The following is a 17,309-nucleotide window of genomic DNA, read 5'->3' as shown; positions in this document are numbered from 1 at the left end:
GTGCCATCTAAATGCAAAGCACGTTGCAGTGAGCACAGAAACCGCCGGAGCTGTTAGCACTAGCAGTCCTGGTCCGAGGACGGACAAGACATGTCTGCAGCCCAAACTTTTTATTTTTTTCCGTACCATTTAAAGTCAATACTGTCCTGAAAAAGTACTTACAGTACTTAAAATGGCACTTTAACTTTAGGTCTGTTCAGTTTTGGCCGGGGATATTTTCTTTCTTTTTCCACTGTTTTTAAATTAAATGCAATTAAACGCATTTTGCCAGACTTTTAAAGAGCTTGAATTTACAATATTCATGTCTGTGTCTATTATTTGATTCAGTCGTCCACAAAAATCCATTTAAATTAGAAAATGTTGGTTTTTGGGGCAAACATTGTTATGCGATTAAAATGTGATTAATCGCGATTAATTAATTACAAAGCTTCTAATTATTTTTTATCGAGTCCCACCCCTAGTGATAAGGTCAAAAGAAAAAAATACACTAGTCTTTAGATACATTTTATACCTCACAAAATGCTAAGTTTTACCGATTTTGTTTTTATGCTAAGCTAATTAGCTCCTGGAAGTATCTTTGCAAGTGTTATATTACTCTGGAATTAGGCTTTGAGTCACACCTATTCGTCCGACTTTACAAATCCATGCTAAGCTAAGTAATTAGCGCCTGGAAATAGCATTGCTCGTGGTGTCATCTTCCTCTGGAATTAGCCAAAATGTTTACTTGTGCCTTTGAGCTTTGAGTCACACTCATTCGTCCGACTGAAATGAAGCCAAACGGTGAAAAGAAATTATGATTCTTGGAGACACGATAGCTCATGACAGGCTAACTGTTGAACCATTGTTAGTTTCTTTGCTCAGACTAATTAGCTTGTGGAAGTAGCTTTGCGAGTGGTGCCAGCTTACTTTGAAATTAGCCAAAATTCCCATTTCAGGGAAATGACGGGCTATTAAGCCAGTGTGCTAAGCATTGTTAGTTTCACGCTAAGGCTAAGCTAATTAGCTTGTGGAAGTAATTTTGCGAGTGGTGCCATCTTACTTGGAAATTAGCCAAAACATTAACCTGTACCTTTGAGTCACACCCATACTTCCCATTATATAGAAATGACAGGCTAACTATTAAACCAGTTAGTTTTCATGCTAAGGCTAAGCTAATTAGCTTGTGTAAGTAGCTTTGCGAGTGGTGCAATCTTACTTTGAAATTAGCCAAAATATTAAACTGTACGTTTGAGTCACACCCATACTTTCCGCTTTTGAGAAATGACAGGCTAACTATTAAACCAGTGTGCTAACCGTTTTTAGTTTTCATGCTAAGTCTAAGCTAATTAGCTTGTGGAAGTAGCTTTGCGAGTGGTGCCATCTTACTTTGAAATTAGCCAAAATATTAACCTGTACCTTTGAGTCCCACCAATACTTCCCACTATATAGAAACGACGGGCTAACTATTAAGCCAATGTGCTAAGCTAAGCTAAGCTAAGCTAAGCTAAGCTAGTACACTTTCATCAAATAAACATGAGATCAGTATCGAGCTTCTTAACTTACAGGGACTCAAAAGGACTTATGGAACTTTGACCCAATGATATGAGGATGTATAAGGGAGCCTCCATCGAGAACAGTCTCAGCTTTGATCAAACACATCAGTCCAAACGTTCTCAAAGTGTACAACAGTTTTTATTGATCAATGATCAACGCGAGTTTACATGATTACAAGTATTCAAGAAACTGTGACCTGTGAAGACACCGTTCTCTCTTTCCTTTCTTAACAAGGCTGTACAGTAAGTAAGCGGCCAGATCCGTGCTGAAAAGAAAAACTCCCCGTAAAAATCTAATCAGTCTAAAGGCCTATATGTGTTTTTATTTTATATATATATATTTTCAACCCAATATGGGTCCTGAAACATGATTTAGGGAAAGCAGGACGTTTGCTCGGCGGCTCTTTCGCTGCGTTTGCCCTCTGGGAGTTTTAAAAGGTTAATTACAGTCAGCTGTTTGGCCTCGTGTTAATCTGGGGGTTATGTTCATGGCGGCCAGAGACGAGGAAGGAGGGGAGACAAAGACACATCATTACGGCCGCTCCTTACTTTTCATCCACACATATGGCACTCGTTGAAACGCACATAAACAAGATAACAGGCACATGCATGCACGCACACCGCCTTCCTCTTCCTCCTCTTCTTCTTCCTCTTCCCCGTGCTGGCCAGTGTGAGTCGTCTCGTGAACATGTGTCCAGTCTCGGCACTGTCTGTTATTTTACACAATTATACAACCGTTGAGTGGCTCTGAGCACAGAATCCATCATGGCACTGATATAAAACTCTATAGATCCGTCATTCTCTTGATTAAAAGTTAGTTCTGTAAAGGCTGGCTTCACAAGACGAGTCTAGACCGCCTAGCTAGCGGGATTAGCCACTTTTTAGCTAGTGCTAGCATTTACCGCTGCGTTCTTGTGTACACGGGTTCCTGTTCGCCGTGTTCACAAGAAACATCCATGTGAGTGGAAGTGGTCTGCCAACGCTTTCGAAAATGGCTAGCTTGAAGTTCCCTCGCTCGCTGACTTTCCGCGGGGGAATCTTAGCGGGGCGCCGCTTTGTTTCGGACGCTGCTGAGCCAATCAGGATGTGTGGGCGGGGCTTAACGCGCCAATAGACAGAAGAGCAACCGAGACTAAGTCATACGCGTCGCCTGAGCGCCCTGGAGTTGATTTTGTTTGAAACAAAATGGCTGCCGTCGGACAACTGCGGCTACTGCGTTTGTAGCGGACGCCGAACAAGCAATTAAGGCATTTGTCAAGAAGCGTGAGTCTTCGCTCTGATTGGTTGTGGGACTATCCAGTTGCATGCAGAGGCATTTTTTCCTCTACATCAATTAAAACCCAAATCAAATCCAAAAATTTCTGTCTCATTCATTTAAATTATCCCTTAAAAATTCCCACTTTCAGTTAACTCTGCTGCTAGCTTGATTAGCTGTTAGCCGTTAGCCTCTAGGCAGCAGCAGTCGCCTAGCAACGGTGTTCTTACAGCTCATGCCGAGCATTTTGCGCACACAGGACTTCCTGTCGTAACCGCGTGCTCACAAGTTCAGCAAGTTTTTTTAGCCGCTAGCGTTAGCATCGAGACATTAGCTGAAGTCGCGGCGCCCCCCCCCGTGATTGTGAAACCAGCCTTTAGACGTATATGAGCAGTAAGGTAGGGCGAGGTTCATTGAACGCGGTGGAACGTCGTGTCGGGTGATTTCATCGAGGGTGTGGAGGCGGAGGCGGTGACCGTCACCCGTCACCGTCCCGTCGGCCCCCGGCCCTAGTCAGGCAACATCTGTGCGGTTCTTTAATGGCAGGTGTGTCGGCAGGAAGCAGGCAGGAGCGTCTACAGTCTGAAGAAAAAACTTAAACAGCAACCACCAGGTCCTCCCTGTCCTCCCTGCTTCCTGCTCCGGTCACACGGGCGCAGTGTCCAGTCAGTCCAGTGTTGTGCAACCGTGAGGCGGCGTGGGCTAGTCGTGCCCCCTGGTGACGCACCGGTGACGAGGCCACTGAGGAGTGTGTAAGTCACAATCAGAGGAACGGGGGCGGAGGAGGAAACGCTAACGGGATGATGTGACGTCGGAGTGTTTGTTTAGCAGGTCCACACCTGAGAGAGAGAGAGAGAGAGAGAGAGAGAGAGGAAGTTACCACAGAGATCAGGACAAGGAAGATCGACAAGTGCTTTTACTTTGAAAGGGTGCAAACACACGTGTGGTGGAAAAAACTGAGAGCTACCTGGAGACGGGGAAGAAAATATAACAGTGTGATATCATACGACCATATAAGGAAGGTCTAGAGGAGATTAACTCTGCTCTGGATACACAATCACACCTGGTAGTTTAGCTGCTCTGGTGTCAGGTTCTGCTTTCCGACGAGCTGTGGTCACTTCCTGTTTTGCGCTATGTAAAGTTATTTCCTTCTGACTTTTTTTTACTGACACATACTTGAACAGAGAACAGCAGAGCGTGTAATACATTAGCATTTAACTAAAACTGTACGTGAATGTCGTTCCTGGAATGAATCCTCCTTGTGTACGAGTCCAAATATAAAGTTATAGAGGAAACTGTTCCAAGTCCTGAGAATTAAATTTACCGTTTAAGATTTTAAATGTTATTTTGCTTTAAGAGTCTGTTAATGAGCTGACCTCACTCAAAAATATGTTTTCATCCTTCATACTGATTCTGAACGTGTTTATTGCAGTTTCAGAAAGTACATTTTCTATTTTTTTTTCTATAATATCTGCTAAAACTCAATGTTGTTAGTTGCAGTTTGACTAAATTAAAAGTTGACAAAAAATCCTGCCGATGTTGCCGCTCGCTGCTCAAACCGAGCCTTACTCTACGAGGACTCAAACAATACGTTAAGGCGTCTCGACAAAGATAAAATGTAAAGAGCAGCATTGAACACATCTACGTATCTGTCGTACCTTGACGGTGCTGTCCACAGCTCCGGAGAAGAGGCGTCCCCTGGAGACGGCGAGTGCTGTTACGCTGCCCTGGTGTCTCAGCAGCGTCTGAGTACAGATCATGTTGTCCATGCTCCACACCTACACAAAACACACAAAACACACATATATTAGCTTAATCAGCGTATTAGCAGGAACTGATCAACACATCTATGGGGAATTATTTTGGCCTTCTGTCTAGAAGGAGCTAACGTGTTAATTAGGCAGGTTTTATTACATTAAGACAGATGTTTGCAGCTGTTTCTAATCTTTGTGATGTCCCAGTCAAGTTTGTTTTTAAGCCTCATTCCGATGCTGATCATTTTATCTTAAGTATCGCTCAATCCGAGTCCAATCCAGTCTTATATAAACAAAAGTCCTCGTCGTCTTCTTCAGTTTTTGGCAGCCTGGACGCTAGCCGACCGTTAAAACTGAAGAGGAAGAAGACATTTGACGATACAGGGACGTGGTTTTGGTTCATGTCAGACCTAAAATAATCAATCGTTGATCCAATCGTTTGGATGCTACAGCGTCTCAGCCTTCGATCAGCCCTTCAACGGTAAAGAAACGTGACCGTCGGCCGAAAGCGTCCTCACAACGATGTTCAAACACACACACAGAATACAGAAAAGGACACGGCGTCCGTCCTCTCACCCTGAGGGAGCGGTCGTAGGAGGCGCTGAACACTTTGGTCTGGTCGGGAGTGGAGATGACGGCCAGAGCGTAAACCGTCCCCACGTGACCCGTCAGGGTCCGCACCTGCTCTTTAGTCTCGATGTCCCAAACCTAGAGAGGAAGCACACGCACCGTCATCATCATTGTCCTCATAGTTTTACTCACAAGGCAGGAACGGAGACAGCTTAAAGACAATAAGTTTCACAAGAGAGCCTGTGTGTGTGTCTTCCTTACGTGGATGAGGTTTTCATAGGTGCCACAGACAATGTGGTGGTTGGTGACGGCGATGGAGTAGACGCTGCCGCCGCTGGTCTGCAGGACGTGCACGCACTCCAGAGAGCGGATGTCCCAGATCTGGACGAGGAGAGACAAGAGAGGCTGGTTAGTGAATGACTTCACAACTGGCCACGTTTACATTTTACATGGACAACAAATAAAACAAAAGAGCGGTTCGGTCCGTTTATTCCTCAACTGAACTGCTGGTCGTGACGCTACTTCCTGGTTTCTGTCCGTAAACACACGCAGAAAGATTTATGTCAACCCGGAGATAAACCATCAGATCAGGTATTTACAAGGTTGTTAGGAGCTAATAATTCCCTCCTGAACTGATTATCAAAGGTTAAAGGTTATCTGTTCTGACTGAGGTGATCAAAGGAAGCTGTTTATTTTATTAGTGGAGTACTAGTGGTACATCTATGAGTCGTTGCAGACCTGCTAGTACCAAAGTGAAAAACAAAACAAAAGTAAATGTTTTGCATGAATAAACTGAATCAGGGACTTTGCTTCTACTCCGTCTCCAACTTGTGCAGCTGCCAGAATATTTAAAAGGATAATCCTCACATTTGTCAGAGCGATTTCTGCAGCAAACACTTTCCAAACAGTTGAGCTCCGGCTAGAGACCAACTGCTCTGCTTCAAAAACAAAAAAAGAAAAAAAAAGAAGAAGAAGCAGCCGCGTCTACTTTATCTGTGCTTTCGTCCTCCGTTTCTCCTTCTTCATCCTTCCACAGACGTCCCCCCCCCGGTCCCTAAACCAGTCCTCCCCTCTCTTTATCTCCGCTCCCTGAGGTAGTCATTAGTGACCGAGTACTGCAGCAGGACAGCAGGACACAAACACAGAGGCGGGCTGCACACTGACTACCTTCAACGGTGAACGAGAGGAGACATAACGTCCTATTTATATAGAGAGGACAGAATCTAATTACTGGACACAATGAATCCCAAACAGCTTTAACTCCACACGACGCAGCGCCGAGGTTTCTGTACTCCAACTAACGCTCACTCCCACGTGGAGATTACATCTGAGACCAGATCCTCATCTAGCTCCACGTTGTCCAAGAAGGACGACTCAAGAGAAGCATTTTGTCCTGAGCTGTATTTTTGGTTTGCACGGGCAGCTACACACACACGTTTTAAATCATCCTCCGGCTTATGACTCTGAAATTAACCACTCTTTCAAATCCCACTCAAATCTGTCGCTGGCAGATAGATCTGCAGCACCGGCCAAACACGAGCGTCTTCGGTTCAGAGCCACCTCGGGACGAAACTAGAGCCTGAAAATGTTCGGATGTAATGGACTGGACTTTTACAGAACTAACACGAGGAGCTTCTTCAGTTCTAACGGGACTGGTGGGAACATCTGGGGGGAACATCAGAGGCTAACTAACACCAGTCCTTTAGAACTGAAGAAGCTACTTGAATGAAACGTCTTCAAGAAACTCTACAAGTCAAGCTGTCTTTCTTTAGCGTTTTTTGGATTTAAACCCCTAAGTGTTATGTTTACAAGTTTCATTATGATGTTACTGAATGGTTTAACATAGGACAGTCTGAGTCAACATGTCAATAAAAGTAGTTATGGAGGTTTAGGAAGCGTTCTGCTCGATAGTAACCCTGTGGAAAGCAAGCAGATCCTAAAGTGCAGTAAAAAATTTGCCCTTAACTGACAAAAAAATCACAAAAGAACAAGAAACAAATAAGAAATAGATTTAAAAAATGGTCTTTTGAACGGCAAGCTAAGCTTTAAAGTCAAGTTACTGGCATTTACTGTCAATGTGAGTTTAGTTATGAGCAGTTCAGACGTTTAGAGTAAAATAAACTTGAAAAATATTATGTAAAACAGATAATTTACGTTAAAATCATGTGATAAACGACGATTAAATAGTTTAATCCAGTGGTTTTCAAAGTGGGGGGGCCACCAGGGGGCACTAGGGGCCACTAGGGGGGCCTCAGACAATTGGAGGGAAGATAAGATTTTTTTTTTTATATTTTGTAATCTAAATATTTTTAAATCATTGGCATAAAATATAATCATTAATAATATATCATATCTATGTGTTATTTGCCATGCTCATCTTTCTGATTCCCTGTAGACCTGCTTTGCTCATCGAGCTAGCGTGAAACCAGAAAATATGAGGCGGCAATTATACTAAACAAATGTTATTGAATAGTGAATAAAAGTAAGAAAAAACATTATAAAAGTTGATGTTTCTTTACATGTTTTTGTAGCGTTGTCTGTGGGTTCGCTAAGGGAGTCCTCGGCCAGAAGCTAATGCTGTATCTGAACCCCTGGTTTAATCTAACCTTAGTTTTGGAGCCTACTAGAGGTTGTACTGAATAGTCGACTAGTCTGAAGTCGTTCAACAGTACTAACCCCCGCCCTCCCCACACGTACCTTGATGGTCTGATACGAGCCGCTGTACAGGTAGTTCTGCGACGCCACCAGAGCTCTGACCCAGTGATTCAGACCAGTCAGCTCCTTCTTCAGCTTCAGCTCCGTACCCACAATGTCCCACACCTACGCACAGACACAAACACACACACACACAGAAGAGTTTAATTAAAAGGAAACTTAACAACTGTTGACTTTGTTGGTGGTGGGGGGGGGGGGGGGGGGGGGGGATTAAACCAACATTTCTTACTTAAGCAACACTAACGACTTGCTCTTCGCTGCCCTTTAACACACTGGGCGCTTTTACAAGACGTCGTCACAATTACAACACGACAATCTGCAATAAGAAGAAGCTACTTATTAACTATTGTAAAACCCACTGTACGGAGATAAAGTGGTAAAAACAGCAAGCTGCCTGATAACGACGAAGCTGGGAGACGGGGAGGAGGAGGAGGAGGTAGGGAGTGGAGTTCTGTAAGAAAGGAAAGTCCCTGAGTAAGAGGCCTTACATCATCCACACACACATGCAGCAACTAAATCATCCTCCTCCTCCTCCTCCTCCTCCCGTCTCTCACTCACTTAAACCATTGAAACAAAGACCGGGCCGTGATTACACCTTTACGATAGATGCATCGATATATTTTCATACTAGATAGAGGATGAAAGTGTGTGTGCATCCTGGAGATACTTGATCAGTTTGGGATCTAGTGAATTTGAAGGCCAGGTCAACACCTTGTGCTGTTCTTTGTGTTTTTTAGGTGTCTCTAAACTGGTAAACCGTCAAGGAGTGTCATTGCTATGGGGTGGGGGTGTCTGGTCCGGTCTAGGTGGGTGCTACATGTCTAAGTAACGTCCACATGAATGAATGCCAGGTCCAAAAGTTTCCCAAGAACAATGATTTGTCACAAGATGCTCAATGTTGCTTACTTTCTCCTGTCAGTGGTCATAATGTTCTGGCTGACGCTACCGTACCTTAATGGCCTTGAGGGAGCCGCTGAACAGCATGTTGTGGGAGGAGACCAGGGTGCACACGGGGTTGTCGTGGGCTCGTATGGTGTTGACTTTCTGCAGGGTCTGGATGTCCCACACCTACGCAACAAACACACACACACACCCAAGACAAGACACACACACACACACCTCCTACAGTATATGCAAAATACGTTGACTGGAAATTGTGCAAGTGCGCCGCTCAAAAGGGGAAGCGTGGAGGAGTAGAAGACGTCACTTACGATGATGGTGCAGTCAGCCGAGCCGCTGTATAGCCGGTTTCTATGGAGACACAAAACATATATATATATATATATATATATACACATGATGCTTTAGGGGGGGAGGAGGCTGGTCGTACCCCGGGGGACGTAAAATGTTATGAGCTATGTGTTTCTTACCCCTGGATACAGAGAGCCAGGACGATGCCATCGTGACCCTCGAGGGTTTTCTGACACTTGTAGGTGGTGCAGGTGTCCCACACCTTAGGAAACGTAAGGAGACGCGTGATTAATCCTCCAAAAAGTTAAAAACGTCGATGGTTTATGTTTCATTTTTTTAATTTTCTGTATTTTATTTGATGCTTTCCTGCATCTCCTTCTAAAACTCCTAATAAAGTCATTTCCTTTGAGCGTATTTGTAGTTTTTTTTACCTTAATCGTCTTATCAGAAGACCCAGAGAAGAGCAGGTCTCCCGTGGAGTAGACGCAGAGACACCAGACGGGACCCTGGTGTCCCACGAACGTGCCCTTACACTTGAAGATCTGCTGGGGGTCGTACGCTACGCACAGGCAAAGAAAAAAAAACAGATTAATATTTCTCCTTAATAAAGGAAATGGAGCGACAGTGGAGGAGGACGAGTTAGGGAGAGGACAAAAAGGAGAAGGCGACGAGACACGCGATTTGCATTTCAAATGAGGAGAACAGTCAATGGCTGAATCGTTCGCAGCCTCACAGGTGCCAGTTCTCTGCAAACATTTTCCGCCGCTGTGAAATGTGTGCGGATCAAAGCTGACGGACAGGAAGACGGATACTCACAGCCCAGGATTCCCATGTTGAGCCGGGCGTTGATGTGAGACAGTTCGTCCTGGAGAGACACGGCCAGAGCTTATCAACACATTCATTCATTAAATATTTCACTCTGGCGTTTTAATTTCTGTGCACACACACATACACTTACGTTGAGCATGGAGGCATCTCGGCGAAACTCCATCAGGTCTTCGCTGAGTTTGCTCTGGTTCTCGTCCAACACGTCTGAAAACACACGAGTAAACGACTTTGAGACGACGACGGCGACAAAAGAATATTCGGAAAAAGCTCCAGAGCATTCTTCTCTACCCACAATGCAACACGGCGCAACAAGGCTTCACAAGGTTTTCTTTCTAGTAGGGATGCACCAAAAATTTACGGCCGAAACCCGAAAAATGCACTTTCGGGTCACTCTGTTTCGGCGATAAATGTTCGGCCGAAAGTGCATTTTCGGTTTTCGGCCGTAAGTGTTCGGACTTTTATCGGCGAAACAACATGTGCAAGCAATGGGGCGTTCTATTTGTCCACCGAACTCGTTTTCCGAGTCGTTTTCCCGAGTTACGAACCGGAAGTTGCAAATAGAACGCCCCCGAGGTCGTGTATACAGGTCGTCAACTCGTCGAGGCTCAGAGGACCCCGAGTTCAGTTTCCAAGATGGCTACCACGAGCATCACACGTAGTAAACATTGTGGTTTTCTACTATTTTAAGCACTTTTGTCTTTGTTGTAACCAAATGTAGAAGTCGTACACATAGCAGTGTATACGGTTACCTAATAGGCATGTCGCTACAGCTAAATACCGCTTAATAAGTTATTTTGTAGCTTGTGCAGTTTAAATTGGCTAGAGACGCTCCATGTTGCTATGACAACAATGCCGAGTCTTGAGCAGAAAGCGGGGCATCGTTAACGTTAACCAAAACGGAATATTCAGATATCAAACTGTGAAATATGTTTGTGTAACATGTAGTGAACATGTGAAATCCGCCGTGGTTGCACTGTAAACGAGATAAACACTATAAACGTTACGAACCGTCCAAACTGCCTAGTGCAACCAAGCACATTGAACCACATTGATGAACCACAAACTTTGATTGTAGCTGTACTCTTTCAGAGCTAGCGCAACAGCGACTTTCCTGGAGGCGTCCATCTTTTCTCCGACCTCTCGTAAACAGAACGCAAAAACCCGCTGTAACTTGTTTTCCGACACGGATGTGACGCCACTCCCGAGTTGCAAGTCGCGCTTACAAGACAAATAGAATGCACCACAACAACCGCAGCAATTTTCGGCCGAAAATGCACTTTCGGCTGAAGATTTCCGGTGCATCCCTACTTTCTAGCTCTACGCCGACTGGTTTCTTTCATTTTTAATCACGGCTCCACTGACAAGGACTCAACGAGTGAGATTTATCACTCTGGATCTCCGGAGACTGAAAAGATTGCACGGCCAACCAGCTGAACATCATTCCAGTCCGCATGTTTTTAATTCATTCTTTGCTCAACTCCTCGTTTCCTCTTATTTAACATCCAGTAAACATGTTTTTTTTTAAAAAATACACTTCTGGGTTCACAGCAAAGCATAAAGCTTAATGTAAATGAACCCAATGAGTCCCTGCAGGCAACTAACCACTAAATGCACAGCTCAGCATCGGTAAGGAAGCTGAAACAGCGATTTGTCGAACTTTCTGTTGATATCTGGGCAATGTGAACTAAAGTAAACACTGTAAAACATAAAAAAAGAGACATTATGATGCATAAAAACATGACTCATAAATAAAGAACATCTACTGATTTAAGAACTTTTTTTTGTTACCGAATTTAAGCTCCAGGTTTTTCTCCAGCTGATCCAACTTCTCAGAGAGTTTCCCCAACATGGAGCGCAGGAAAGCGATGTCTTGGTCCTTCTGGGCCAGAGTCAGCTGCATCTCGTGGAACCTAAACGCGACCCAAGAGGTCAGAGGTCACGTACACGTAGAATGGAAGAATTATCTCGGTCTAAAAAAAAAAAGTCTTCAGGTCAGTTTGCTCACCTGTCGTCAGTCTGCTGCAGAAACTCCTTGAGGCCCTCGAATTTACAAAACTCCAGGTGTGTTTCATACGTGTCCTGGTTACCTATGAATGTACAGCTGTTGGGAGGAAGAGGAGTAGTCGGAAAACATAAATGATGATGGCAAAAATGAACTATACGCTGGGTAGAAGAGGACGAAGACTCACCCATATTTGGAGTGTGGACATTTGATGTGCTCGCATTCTTTGAGGTGAGCCTCCAGGTTCATGGTGAGCAGAGGGGGGCAGGACGGGTTGTTGGGACACCGCACCGGCCTGTAGTCACAACTGGCCTCGTGTTCTCTGCAGAGAGTTTTGGACGAAGAGAGCGGAGTGAAGATTTGCGGAAGACGTAAATAAACCCGACGTCGTCTTTTTAACAATCCTCCGTCCCTTACTTGCGCATGGACAGCTTGATGGTGAACGGGCAGCCCAGGGGGTCCACCTCGTACGGCCCGGGTTTGCCGGCCACCGTGGACGTGGCGGCCGCGGCGCCGCCCGCGTTGCCGGCCGTGGCCCTGCAGCCGTATTTGCAGTGGATGAAGAGCTCCCCGATCTGCTCGGCGACCGCGATGTTGTTCACCACGACCGTTAGCTTGGCGGCATCCACCGGGCACTTGTCTGGCAAGGAGCACAAACATCAGGGGGAAGGTTTAAAACGATAAAACTTTACCACGTGAATCTGCAAACTTTGTAAAAACTCACCTGAAGTTACGGCGCATCGTCTGCAGAAGGTGTGCTGCGGAAGAAGGAAGAACAAGTAAACTATTTTAAACAGAATTAAACATTTGCTAAAGCCTGGCCCCCCGTAAATATACAAATGAGCAGAAAACATCTGCATCAGTTATTTTAAGTATTTTGAACTCACCCCACATGTGGTGATGACAGGGTCCTTGAAAACGTTACAACACAGCTGGCAGCACAGTTTCACCGAAGGCTGCTCGGCAAACACTTGAGGCTCCTGCCCACAGACACAGTCGTGAATTTATTTAGATTGCGGCTTTAACCAAAAAATCATACTGTAAATGTGTTTATGATGCGTCATCTTCCGTTGTTATATGTGGCACAGTGCGAGTGTCGGGGGTGGGGGTGGGGGTGGGGGCCGTACCGTGTCCTCCTCCTCTTCGTGCAGGGAGAAAGTGGAGCGCAGGGACATGTTGGACTCGGAGTGGAGGGAGCGGACCGAGATGGCCGAGTCAGACCTCCGAGGGGTGCCGATGGGAGGCTGAAAGAAAAGACGGGAAGCAGCGGGAGGGAGAGAGAAGTTACAAGTACAGTCCAGATGTGGGCAGAACGTTAACACACCCCAGGTGTATTTAACCCCGTGAATGATTAGGTTAGTTGAGCGCGTGCGAGTGTTTACCATGCCGTCGTCGTCATCGCGGGGGGAGTAGGTTAGAGTGCTTGACGAGGAAGGAGTTCTTCTGTGCTGCTTGTAGTTGCTGGCTCCTTCGGCTGAAAACACACAATCTGAAGATGAGATAAGATGCGACTTAGACGGACGCCCCAGAGGGAAAAGGTTTCAGGGGCAAAAAACTCACGACAAATAAGTCAACTGCGTGTTACCTTTAGCTCCAGCCGCCACGGCCGAGAAAGTCGGGGCAAACGACGCCTCCATGCTGCTCTGCTCGGCGGAGAAAGGAAACAGAGAGCGAGTTATCACGGCGGGAATAAACAACAGATAACAGAGCGTGTAGAAAAGCGTCCCTTCTTACCCCGCTGCCAGAGTCCGCTGGTGGGGTGGAGGGGCTGCTCGGGATGGCCGCTGCGGTGGTGGTGGGTGCTGCTACTGCTACTGCTGCTGCTGCTGCTGCTCCTTCAGAGTATGTGCTGTAGCGAGGTGTCTTAGCGCTGCTCATAACCCAGAACACACACGTGTACGCACAAGAAAACACCAGCAGCTAGCCGCACCGCTAGGCCTGGAGGAGGAGGAGGAGGAGAAAAAAAAACAAAGGAGACAAGAAGAAGAGGGGTCTTACTGGAAACAGAATAAGCGCATAACGTTAGCCATAAGTTGGATTTATGTTTGCACAGGGACAGAGAGAGAGAGAAAGAAAGAAAACACACACACACACGCCCACGCTTGGCTCGAGAAACGTTGGCGACTGCCAGCGGCTACAGTGCGGCCGCTAAAAGACGAAGAGGGCTACGCAGTGAGGAAAAAAAGAAGTGAATCATGGAAAAGTTGTTGAGATGTTTGACCTACTTTAGTAGCCTCAGGAACATATGATTTCCCCCTCAACCAGAGGAGACCCTCGTAAAGGAAGGACAGTTTCTAAGCACAGACTCAGCAACAACAGGAAGTTCACTCGGTCAGTTTTCTGAGTAACTAACCAGAAAATAAAGCCGTAAAGTTTTGTTACGGCGTCATTTTTCTTACACAAACACTTGATCCGATCCTCAAGACGTGAATCTGTGCCGTCTCATCCAGGAGACGTCGCGTGGTGTGTGGGTGATAATATTAAACTAATCCATGAACGTGATGATTACGAGGGTTTTATTAGAGCTTATAAAACTGTAAAGGTTTGGTTTTTAGTTTAGAGGTAGCGCTGCAACCAGATCTGACTTTGCAGAAGTCTAATATCTAAACAAGTACAGGAAGTGGAGTTGATAAAACTGTTAATAATATTACTTTAGTGTCCCGATTGTGTCCCGAGACGTTCGTTTGAGATTTTTTTTCACGACGTTTTGCCGACCGAAGGAATTCAATTATCAGATTAATGCCCAGTGGAAATACTTGCTAGTCCTGAATCGCTCGTCTTAACTGGAAGCGGATGCCAGGAAAGGTCAAGGCTCAGTCGCAGTAAAACAACAGCTACGTCAGATAAAAAGCTCGAAACTAAGACGTGACTGGTTTGTTTATTCATTCATTCATCTTCTATACCCGGTTAGTCCTGTTAAGGGTCGCGGGGGGTTCTGCTGGAGCCTATCCCAGCTGTCCAGGGGTAGCCAGTCCATCGCAGGGCTAAAGCCCAAGTTATGCTTCCGCGTTGACACAGCGCGAGGGGGCGCACGGACCTATTACGTCCTTGCGGACCCCCGTACGTCCTACGCAAGGGCCAGACGTGCACCTCCCAGTAACGCAGCGACGCAACAGTAACGCAGCGGCAACGCAGCGGCATTGGCTGTGATTGGTCCGCTAACTACATCCGCTGGAGACCGCTTTTCCGGTTTCCACTCATAAACGCCGCCATTTTTAAAAAAGTCTTCAGTTTGGTTGGTCTTTGAGAATGGACAACAGTCTCTCTGTCTCGGTGTCCATCGTTCACTGTGACTACGACAAAAGCCGGAAGGTAAATAACTGTACGAGGCGAGATACGTCACAAGAGTCTCGGTCGGTCGGTCACAAAAAAAACATAGCGCCCTCTACCGGTGTGGCATTGAATTGCATTTCGACACGTAAACCCCACGCAGAACCATCACGCAGTCCAAGCAACTGCGTGGCCATTGCGTGATCACTACGCGGAAGCATAATCCAGGAATAACACACAGAGACAGACAACCATTCACACTCACACTCGCACCTACGGCCAGTTTAGAATCACCAATGAACCTAAGGAGCATGTCTTTGGACGGTGGGAGGAAGCTGGAGTACCTGGAGAGAACCCACGCAGACACAGGAAGGACCAGCCGGCCCATGGATTCGAACCGGTGACCTTCTCGCTGTGAGGCATCAGTGCTAACCACCTCCACCACCTTTGTTTATTATTTGTTGTATGTTACTGTAAATCGATACTGGCTCTCGTCCTGCTGCACTAAATCCCCATCCGTGACCGTTTTAACGCTCAGTTTACGTTGTAACTGGACGTAGTTTGCAGTGCTGCTAAAACCGGGTTGAAAAAAAAAAAGGGGATGTTGAAGAAAAAAAAATAAAACCAAAACAGGAACACAACAGAATACCGCAATACCTCTGAAGTGAAAGCACAGCTGAGTCGACAGCTCTCACGGTTATTTTAAGCAAATGTTAAATATAAAGCTAAGAATGTTTTTTTTTAACTAGTTTAAGGTCATGCACATGTTATGTATTTCACACATCTGTGCTACGATGCCTTTTTAGTCCCTCGTCTGAGTAAATGTTTCTCCGGAGACACATAAACAAACTAAAGGCCACGTCAAGTTCAGCTCTTATCAAACACTTGTTAAATCCGTGACCAACATCTGCAAAAACCTTAAGGGAGGGCTGAGAGGGAGGGATCCACACATGCACAAAGAGAAAAAGGAGAAAAGGAAGAGGGGGGGAGGTAGGGGTGAAGCGACAACAGTGACCAGGACAGCTAGCTACTGATGTAAACAGAAAGGCATGCGGGACTGTCAGCTCATATGGTAACAGGCTGCAGGAGCAGGATCCGCCAGTGAAACTATCCAGGACCTGTAGTCTGCTGCCTCCTCTCTCACAAGACTGGAGATTCCCGTAAAGGGGGGAGCCTCTTCCTCCTCCTCCTCCTCCTCTCAAAAAAAAAGGGGGGCGGAACACACGCATACATGGATACACACCACCACCACCACCACGGAGCAAAGTTGAACACGGGCTAGCTAGCTAAACGCTCAAACGTCAAATATATTCGCGCACAAGTGCTCTGGCTCCTATAAAACACAGCCCGCGACACAGTTTCACAACCAACCGTCGTCTTGTCAATTAAAACTGCCATAATTAGCAAGCTAACTTGTTTGCTAGCTTAAGTTAGCTAATGTTCCTTTTTTTTTTTTCTTCTTCTTCTTCTTCTTCTTAGCAATCACTGCTACTAACGGTTTTCGTCCAACCGCCAACCGCCATCTTGTAATATTCGCTAACTCGTAGTTTGGAAGATAATTAATTTGAAAAAGCATTTTTTTTTATAGACTTACCATTATTTTTTAACAACAGCGCAGCTTCAAGTCTACAGACGAATTCCTAAATCTTCCCCTCTCTCTCTCTCTCTCGCTCTCTCTCTCTCGCGCATACACACAAGCGCCACCGCCGCAATGCATCCTGGGAGTTGTCGTGAAGTCAGTGACGCGCCGCCGATCGCCAGGAATTCGCCGTCGCTCGCCCTCGGACTACACTCGCCCACAATGCACCTCGCGCGGCTGCCATTGGGCTCGCCGTTGTCAGTAAAACGCAGCAAGCCAACTGTAAAGCGGAGCACGCCGAGCGCGTCCGCGGGCCCGGCGGTTCTGTGCCGTTATTGGTTCTCGGCGAAACCGAGCCATCATGCGACAGACGGACGCCGGCACGTTTTACGGCGGAGACACGTGTAAGGTGGTGTGATGTTGAGGAGAAACTGTAGAAATGGGATGTATTTATGCAGGTGATGCAGTCAGGAAATGAACCCACTGCCCTGCGTGCTATTTGGCATTTTGTCAAAAAGAAAGGCCCTGTGGACATGTTTAAATACAATTTATGCAATATTCAAAAAAGATTTGATTCAGGTTGCACACTTGCAGAAATAAATACTTTTACTGT

The 17,309-nt window shown here is 45.9% G+C and overlaps 1 protein-coding gene across 2 annotated transcripts; it reads right to left on the bottom strand.

The window, feature by feature from the left end:
- Positions 1 to 1,655: 1,655 nt before the first annotated feature.
- Positions 1,656 to 16,806, bottom strand: traf7 (TNF receptor-associated factor 7). Of its 2 annotated transcripts, none has more exons than XM_084571174.1 (22): positions 16,712 to 16,806; positions 13,582 to 13,785; positions 13,433 to 13,490; positions 13,230 to 13,336; positions 12,975 to 13,091; positions 12,735 to 12,827; positions 12,572 to 12,605; positions 12,265 to 12,487; positions 12,035 to 12,169; positions 11,851 to 11,946; positions 11,634 to 11,755; positions 9,976 to 10,049; positions 9,834 to 9,882; positions 9,449 to 9,576; positions 9,197 to 9,279; positions 9,038 to 9,077; positions 8,778 to 8,894; positions 7,809 to 7,931; positions 5,373 to 5,492; positions 5,118 to 5,249; positions 4,446 to 4,565; positions 1,656 to 3,626 (listed from the first exon to the last, which is right to left on the bottom strand). In XM_084571174.1, exons 2-22 carry the CDS (start codon positions 13,723 to 13,725, stop codon positions 3,612 to 3,614), a joined length of 2,130 nt encoding a protein of 709 aa, XP_084427300.1. In that variant the 5' UTR covers positions 13,726 to 13,785; positions 16,712 to 16,806; the 3' UTR covers positions 1,656 to 3,611. The 2 variants fall into 2 exon arrangements, with proteins under 2 accessions (XP_084427300.1, XP_084427301.1); XM_084571175.1 differs by having other exon boundaries at positions 13,230 to 13,321.
- Between the last annotated feature and the right edge of the window lie 503 nt (positions 16,807 to 17,309).

This window comes from Chelon labrosus (assembly GCF_963514085.1).
Source record: "Chelon labrosus genome assembly, chromosome: 21".
Classification (NCBI taxonomy): Eukaryota; Metazoa; Chordata; class Actinopteri; order Mugiliformes; family Mugilidae; genus Chelon; species Chelon labrosus.
The sequence above is the reverse complement of the archived record's forward strand: the minus strand, read 5'-3'. Positions and strand labels throughout refer to the sequence as shown.

Coding starts and splice junctions, on each gene's coding strand:
- traf7 (XM_084571174.1), bottom strand. CDS start 13,725: ATGAGCAGCGCTAAGACACCTCGCTACAGCACATACTCTGAAGGAGCA. Junction 12,488..12,571: donor ACGATGCGCCGTAACTTCAG/GTGAGTTTTTAC, acceptor GCTCCTTGCCAG/ACAAGTGCCCGGTGGATGCC. Junction 8,895..9,037: donor CGGCTGACTGCACCATCATC/GTAAGTGACGTC, acceptor TTTGTTGCGTAG/GTGTGGGACATCCAGACCCT.